Source organism: Lissotriton helveticus, chromosome 7 (assembly GCF_964261635.1).
Source record: "Lissotriton helveticus chromosome 7, aLisHel1.1, whole genome shotgun sequence".
Classification (NCBI taxonomy): Eukaryota; Metazoa; Chordata; class Amphibia; order Caudata; family Salamandridae; genus Lissotriton; species Lissotriton helveticus.
The window spans coordinates 1,899,753,223-1,899,761,883 of NC_136068.1; the positions used below are offsets into that span (position 1 = coordinate 1,899,753,223).

The following is an 8,661-nucleotide window of genomic DNA, read 5'->3' on the forward strand; positions in this document are numbered from 1 at the left end:
TTTTGTACTTACCTTGTTAGAGATAGCATCCCGATATTATTGTCATCGATATTTTTGTTGCGATATTTTGGTACCTCGATATTTTTGTAGTCAATATTTTGTCATAGATTCGATCTTCCAATAGTATAGCATCAAATGCCCACTTCCATGAACATTGACATCCCCTTCATGGAACAGATGCAGTCCTGTCTACAAACGAGCAACAGATTCCTTCTGAAAGGCACCCTTGCATATCAACCACACTGACCACAGACCAACTTCAACAACCTCGTTACAGACCTCATATCTCCCTTCACCATCAACTCCAAGGACTTCATGCTACTCGGCGTCTCCAATTTCCACCTTGAGGACCCATTAAACCTCTGCTACACAGCTTCCCTCAAAAGCCTGAACATTGGACTCATCCATCTCGTTACAGACCCCACACACATCACAGGACATACTCTGGACCTGGTGTTCGCCACCTGCAACAAGATCACCTACAACTCTACCTCACCGCTCACATGGACCAACTACTCCATCATTCCCTTCCAAATCACCACAGCACAAGTCAACGCACCCACCAGCACCTACCTACCATGCCAGAACAAAGTAACAGAGGTGTATTGGCTCAAAGTCCTCAAATTGGAGAAAGCCAACACCACCAACAACCTCAACAAGGACATCACCAACTTCAACAAATGAATCAAGAACTGTACAGACTCCACTGCGACCATCAAAAGCAACAAAGAAGAAATAACAAACAAGGCAGGTGGTATACAGACTACCTCCAGGAATCTAAATGCCACTGTAAGCATCTAGAAAGAAAATTGAGATCCTACCATGATGCCGACGCAAGAGCCACCTGAAAGGTTGCACTCTGCTGCTACTATTAACTCCTGTGCAACACCAAAACAAGAGCCTGAACGGAAAGTATAGAGACAAGCTGCAGAGAGATCTTCTCGATTTTCAATGAAGTCACCACCACAGAAGCCACAGCCAATACCACAGGGACTCTGTGGCAAGTTTTCTAACTTCTTCCCCAGCAAAATATAAAAGATTTACAGCAACCTCGAACAACACTCAGACCCCAAAGATCTCATTGCCAACCTGACTACTACCCACCAAGAAAAACACCTGACTAAACGGAAGACACTATGAAAAACATCCCTCAGCAATCAAGAAAATGGTACACTCATGGTCCCCAACAAACCCATGCCCCACCACATCTACCATTTTGGAAGACGACCAATCAGCAGCATCCTCACCCACATCAAGACCTCCATCAAATCTGCCACCTTCCCAGAAGACTGGAAACATGCAGTCAATGCTCTCCCAAAAAATCCATTGCGCGACTCCGGCTAACTATGCAACTTCTGACTCACCTCTCTGTTACCATACTCAGTCAAAGTGATGAAGAAGGCCATCAACAAACAACTCACCAACCACATTGAATGGCATGACCTACTGGACCACACCCAATCATGTATACAGAGCCACCACAGTACAGATACAGCAATCATCACAACAACAGATGACATCTATACAATACTGGCCCTTGGAGAAACCACAGCCCTCATCCTACTCAACCTGTCCGCCGCCTTCGATAAAGTCTCCCACCACACACTCATTAGAAGATTGCAAGACAAAGGCATCCAAGGACCAGCCCTCAACTAAATAAGCACCTTCCTCACAGGAAGAACAAAGCAAGGCAGAATACCACCCTACACACTGGAACCCAAGAATCTGATCTGCAGAATCTCCCAGGGTTCACTGCTCAGTCCGACCCTGGTCAACATCTACATGACACCACTTGCTAACATCATCAGGCCACAAGGAATCTCCATTATATCCTACCCCAATGACACTCAGCGCATTCTTTCTCCAACCAACAAGAGCACCATCACCAGACCCAACTTTTCCCACTGCAGGAACAATGGTGCATGCTGGATGAGATATACTGCCTGAAACTCGACTCTGACAAGAAGGAATTGCTGATCTTCAGGAACAATAACTCTCCTTCGGACTCCACCTGGTGGCTATCAGAGCTCAGACCCCCCCGCCCCCACACACCAATGCCAACCATAAACACCAGAAACCTGGGAATCATTAAAGATGACAAGCTCAACATGACAGCTCAAGTCAATGCAGTTAGATCCTCCTGCTTCCACATTCTCCACAAGATCTTTAATGGTTACCCCGGAACACCAGACGCACTGTCACGTAAGCCGTCATCACAAGCAAATTAGGAAACAGCAGCTCACTATGTGCCGGGATCTCCAACCATCTCCTCCACTGACTCCAGACCATCCAGAACTTCACAGCGAGACTCATCCTTGGCCATCCACACTGAACGCCGTTACACCACACCTCAGACAGATCTACTGGCTTCCCATACAATTTGCCAATTCAAACTCCTTATATAAACATACAAGGCACTTCACAAAATTGGTCCTACATACGTGAACAACTGGCTTCACTTCCAGCAACCCGCCAGACACCTGTACTCAGTCTCACTCGCACACACCCAGTGGATCAGGGCTGGGCTGGGAACCCACAGCAGCCCTGGGGTGGGGAGACGGGCAGCGTGAAGCACTACTGCTAAACAAAACCGGCCCCAGCACTGTTACTTTTGTTACTGGGGGCCGATATTGCAGCATTGCTGCAACACAAGCCTCAGAACCGGCCCCTACCCTTCCAGCCTCACGGGCAAACACTCGATGCGCGCTACGGCCAGTCTGGCTCTGCCGCGCATCCATAAAAGATGAACAGAATGTATAGAATTTGCCTACATCGCACCTAAGACCTGTAACAACCTCCCTCAGCACATCAGGTCTCCACCTCACTTTTTGAAATACACAAGGAACTGACAACATGGCTCTTCAACTAACTCATTGGGCTGACATCCAACCCCTTCAGTCTTACGCCTACATGCCTGCTCCACCACCTGGATACCCTCATGAGTGATTAGTCACGCTATACAAATCCACATTACAACGTTGACAGGGAAGAAACAAAAAACGGTTTTAACCCGTTCCATGCTCCCGGCCAACCTCCTTGGTGCTGCGAATGGCCAACGGCCATCGCAGCCCCGCCCACTCATTAGAATGCCCGCACAGCGGTGGAATTGCCGTTGCAGTTAAGGCGTTAAAGAAAGTGTGTTGCAAAAAAGATGAGAAAGAACACATGTACTTGGTCCAAAGAGAAGCTAACACAAGAAAGGAAGGGACGCCAACGGGAGCTAAGCAAAGGAAATATTGCAAAGGAGTGACAAGAAAAACAACCAATGGTTTGCTGTTGCTGATTGGTAAACACACTGAGTGGTACACAATCCATGTCTCGCAGCACAACACATGCACTGTGGTAGGCAACACCTAATAACATGGTTGGTTTGCATGCTTGTCAAGACCACTAGAGAAAAGCACTAGACAGATAACATAACATAAGGGTGGAGAAGTGTGGCTCAGTGGTTAGAGGCGGCAGACCCGGAGCTGAGATCAACCGTGGACCAGGGTTCAATTCCCTGCCTCGGCGGGTCTCGGGCTCAAAATTCCATGGACTCGACAATTCTCGCTCCGGTGCCTACTCGACTCACGGGGTCACACTCTGCGACTCTGGGCAATAGCTTGCTTAATCTCCACTACGGCCCCTCGCGGCGGGATGCCTGGCTTTCACCTTGTGAACACCCTGCCGGGGTTTCTCACAGGGGAATACCAGGACGGGTTCCCTAAGCAAGCGCCGGGACGCTTACGGGCAGCTGTGCGCTTTACAAGTCCAACACATTTACAAGTCCAACACATAAGGAGCAGGTGGCTTTTCTTTATCTTTATCTTTTTCTTTCCCCCAAAGCTTTGGGCCATCTGACGCACATGTGCTCTGCGGCAGAAGGTTGTTTATCGGTTTTGGGCGGTATTCACTGATGCCTGCTGGACTTTGTGGAATAGATGTTTGTGGGTTTGCTGGTCTGAGGGGCAGTTTCACAAGCCCCATGTGCCACATTTACGCCGCCGTTGCATCACTTCTATGATGCATCGGTGGCGTAAATCATGTGCCACGTTGCGCCTTATTTACGTAACATATCTAGGGAGATGCAACATGTTGTAAAGCCCTGCACCACACGAAACTTGCGTTAGGTGTCATCTGGGTGTTCCAGCGCAGGGTGGGCGTTCCGTCACAGGTATGCCTATTAAAAGTGACGCAGTGAAATCTACAAGATTTTACTGAGTCACTTTTATGTCCATGCTAGGTCAAAACCCTGTGCCTGCTTGAAGCAGGCGTAAGGAGTGACACAGCATGTTATGCATAGGGCGCACCTGAGCATTGCTGGAGCCGCGTCGCGCTTGCAACACGACTCCAGCTATGTGCCGCCCTTACACCACAGGATGCGACACGCATCACTCTCTCCTTGCTCCACGGTGCGCCGCATTGTAAATGCAACGCATTTGTGGTGGCGCATTGAGGGAATTGCATGTCACATGTTGTCTGGCGCATCCCTGCTGATTTGCAGAGATGCGCCAGAAGTCGTAACTCTGCCCGAGTAGGGCAAATTTACAAGCCCCTTGCGCCACTTTTGTGTCACTTTTAACATGGGAAAAGTGCCGCAAAAGTGGCGCAGGGAGCTTGTAAATCTACCCTAGTGTATGCTGTGCGCCATAAACTAGACAGAGCATGAAAACATTTCAGCTTTGTCAATGATTCTCTGATTCAAAGTGTTCGTTTAACAAACTCCCAAGGAGCCCCAAGGATGAATTGTCTCCAGACCTGGTTCAGGCGTCCTCTTGGCCGGCGGCTGGTGTCCTGCCGGTGTGATCCGCGCCCTCTTCGAGCCCAGTGTACACTCGATCCTGTCCACCACCTCCTTGGTCTGCTGCTGGCACTGGAGGGTCAGCTGCGCCAGCTCCTTCTCCAGGCAGAGGGGGTCCCCGAGGGCCCCTGCAGAGAGTTCCTCGGACACCCTCCTGCTGAGGTCGGCCAGGCCTTGGTACAGCCTCCTGTGCTCCCCCCGCTCCTGGGCCGTGAACGAGGTGTAGCTGGCCCAGCGCACCCCCCGTCCGACTAGGGGCAGCATCCGGGGCCCTTTCCACTCCGGGGCGGGTGCCAGGCTGGCCGTGCTGCTGTCCAGCAGCCCCCCCAGGGCATCGGAGAGGGCCCAGATCTCGCCCCTCAGGTGCTCCTGCGCGTCGGGGTCCGGCTCTAAGGGCTCCAACTCCTCCAGGAGCCAGGTGCAGTCCTCCTCAGAGGGGGGCTCCCTGCCCAGCAGCCAGCGCAGGACCCACGTCTGCACCCCCTCCCAGAGCTTGGCCCTCTCCTCCTGGGAACATGAGCGCTGCCAGAGGGGGTTTCCCACCTCCAGGAGGGCCACAGCCAGCATGTTAAAGGCCACCCCCCACTGCTCGACCTCCGACACATTCTTTAATTTGTTTAAACGCTTTCGGTTATCAATATCAGAGTCTGTTCCTTGACCCTCTCCGACGCCCTCGTCCATCATCCCTCCGCCTGTCATCACCCCCTCGGTTCCGGTCACCCCTTTGCCTGTCATCCCCCCCTCGGGTCCTGTCCCTTCTCGACCTGTCCCCTCTCTCTTGCTTTCTATCACTGCCATGTCTACCTTGGTTTCCGTCACCCCTGTCTCCCTGTCATCTCTCATCCCTTCACCGACGCTAGAAAACCGCCGCCGCCCCCACCCCACAGCCCTGAGATAGCGGAGCATGACTCCCGGCGGGCCTCCGAGCGCACCGGCGGTTCTTGGGCGTAAATCGTCCGCTGATCGAGTTTTCTCAAAATGTCCGTGCGTCTTTTCCTTTTCCGCTGCTGTTTTCAGAAAATGAAGCCCCTCCCGACTCTTACAGAGTAAGCAGAGGCAGAGATAGTGTGCTTTCACTTTCGTACCCCGTCATTGCTCCCACTGTCAGACACACGTACAGAGGCGCCGAGTCCAGAGGGCACAAACGCGTCATGGAGTTCCAGATGTGACGCCCTTCCCGGCTCGATACCTTGTCAATGGAGTTTAAATGTGCGTAAACTCACTTGTTTATTGTGGCAAGTTTTATTGGACCAACTTTCCACGAAACTTTCATATGAAACTCCAGTAAAAGTCCCTTTGCAGCGTCCGCGGTGATGTTCTAAGTTATGAAGACAGCAGTCAGCGGGGCCGAGATGAAAATGAGATCATTGGGATTTACTCTGCAGATGTTTGTGTCCGACCTAACCCCACATGCTAGGGTTACCGCTCGTTTTATGATTTGAGGCCACAGTAAAGCGGGTGGCGGCAAACAGGCAGCTTCACGCGCCTGCTGCTCAGAGATAAGCGAGCAGTCACCGGCTCCATACAGGGCACGAGGCTGACGGGGGCATGTATGACAGACGTTCACATGCCCCATTACTACATCCTGCCACATTGCCCTGGCCACGAATGATCGTCGGAGTGACGCCATCACGTCTGCGGTGGACACACCGCGCTCCACTCAGGGCACCCACTTAGGCTTTTCTGACCCATGGAGCCATCTCCCTGGGCACTAAGAGGTAAATAGGGGGTGCCGATGGTAAGTAACCACTTGAAAGCCAATAGGGACTTGGGTGAATGTGTGTGTGAGCCTGCTCTTAGAAAGGCTTGTTTTTCCAAAAGCACTTGACAAATATATGTCTGGTGAACTGAAATTTAAATTACAGGTCATCAAGGACAGCATCCCCAAGGAGGATTCTGTGAGACCCAGGATTTCCAGGTCCACACATACTGGGTAGTCCTGGTTTTGGGTGCACTGGGTCTGGTTTCACCCGTGGGCATGGGCAGCGGGGTAGAGGCGTCCTGCAGCAGTATATTGGATCATACAACGCCCCCAGCAGTGCTGTGGTTTGCATAGCTGCCAAGGTTTCAGAATGCTATGTGTGACATTTTTATAACTTCAGTGTAATTACGAGTGACATTTCAGCGACTATGAGTGACACCTTCTTGTGAGCAAAATCAAGCAATGAAGTCTAGTCCCCTTGAAAGTATAAAAATTAGGAAAATCACCCTGAACCATTACACAGTCCTGGTGTTCTGACGCCATCAGCCCAGCCACCCTCTGCCACAGATCACCTAGGGATTAGTAGGCCTCATCCCACTGGCCACTTACCAACTGATTATGCTTTCAGTGGCAAACACTGCAGGGAGAGCTCCTCTTAACTCTACAATTATAATCATTATCAGCCCCACCACCATAACATAACTTGAGAAAATATTGGCGTGGCCACTAGTTACCACTACTCTCTGCAACCTTTTCAAATGTTGCAGCGCAGCTAAGCACTGCCACCTCTGCCTAGTGCACTTGTTGGTTGATTACCTCGCGCAGCTTCTTTCTGAGCTTTAGAGTGCTGCCCTGGTGTGCCACATGTTATTTTGGCAGGCTCAAATCCGGACTCTCAGGGCCTCAGTCAGTTGTGAGTCAGGACTCCATCCTCTGAAGAGCTGAGGAGCCGCGTTGCAGAGGGCTGCTCTACCAGGGATGTGGATAGCTGGACTGGTGATCCCTGGTCGCGCTGTTGATTATTGCACGCGCCGGGAGAGAGACTGTGTGCACCACCACTCAACCCCCAACAAACACGTGGTAGTCAGGTGTGAGAAGTGAGCTGTTGACTTATCCAGGGCCGGCAGGGGACTGGCTGGACAACTGGGGCTGGGAGACAAGTCACCTGGGGAAGGGGGGAAGAATGATCCGATGAGACTGGAGGTGGGGGTTAATTCAGCCCCTACCCTAAACTAGCAGAGAAAACCTCCTGAAACCCCTAACTCAGCTCGCCCCTCCTGACTCAGCACGTCCCATGTCCGACCGCTGGAGTTAGATGCGGTGAAATCTGTCCTGGCTGGGGAAAGGAGCCGCCTCTCATTGGCAGGCTGTAATGGCGACTGGTTGGTTGTACAACTGGAGCTGGCCCTTACCTCCCGACCTCGGTGCTGCATTGCCCTCCGCCCCCCAGGGGGCTTGCTGGGCACACGTACAGCGCCTGATGTGGCCGTGATGGATATTGAATTCGGGGGGAGAAAGCAACCAGGTGAGCATCGGTCTCCGACCCCTGGGATCAATCGCGAGACCCTAATTGTGATGTCGGAGCCACCTGGCCCGTCCACACACGTATGCACGGGGTAGGAGTGTTCTGCTTAATTCAGATACTCTGTCCATCACCACCCCCCTTTTTGAATCGTTTTAGCCACCACAAGTGTGGAAGGGTATGCTCAGACATGAGTCCCTTGCTCACTGCACCATCAGGATTCAAGCAAGCCGGGCCGAAGTCGGCTGTAATGCCAGAAACCGGTCCCCGGAAGTTGTTTCCTTTCCGGTAAAGAATTGGCTTGGTAGTTTGGTCTGCCCTGTTCCCATGATGCACTGGGCCAGGGACAGACTAATTTGCATATAGCCAGGTTCTGAACTGGGATGGTGCAGTGAGCTAAAAAACGGTGATGGATCAAGCCCTGATCTGTTGACTGGATAGGAGTGTTCTGCTTAATTCAGATACTCTGTCCATCACCACCCCCTTTTTGAATCGTTTAGGCCACCACAAGTGTGGAAGGGTATGCTCAGACATGAGTCCCTTGCTCACTGCACCATCAGGATTCAAGCAAGCCGGGCCGAAGACGGCTGTAATTTGAATTTTGAATTTGAATTTGAATTTTGAGTTATTTTTAAAGCGCACGTTCACTAGCAG

The 8,661-nt window shown here is 51.6% G+C and overlaps 1 protein-coding gene across 1 annotated transcript; it reads right to left on the bottom strand.

Moving 5' to 3' along the window:
- Positions 1 to 4,696: 4,696 nt before the first annotated feature.
- LOC144769901 (uncharacterized) lies at positions 4,697 to 5,467 on the bottom strand. The gene has a single exon (XM_078654094.1). It carries the CDS (start codon positions 5,465 to 5,467, stop codon positions 4,697 to 4,699), a length of 771 nt encoding a protein of 256 aa, XP_078510220.1.
- Between the last annotated feature and the right edge of the window lie 3,194 nt (positions 5,468 to 8,661).

What these genes read in the sequence shown, in the direction of transcription:
- LOC144769901 (XM_078654094.1), bottom strand. Translation starts at nt 5,467, where the DNA reads ATGATGGACGAGGGCGTCGGAGAGGGTCAAGGAACAGACTCTGATATT.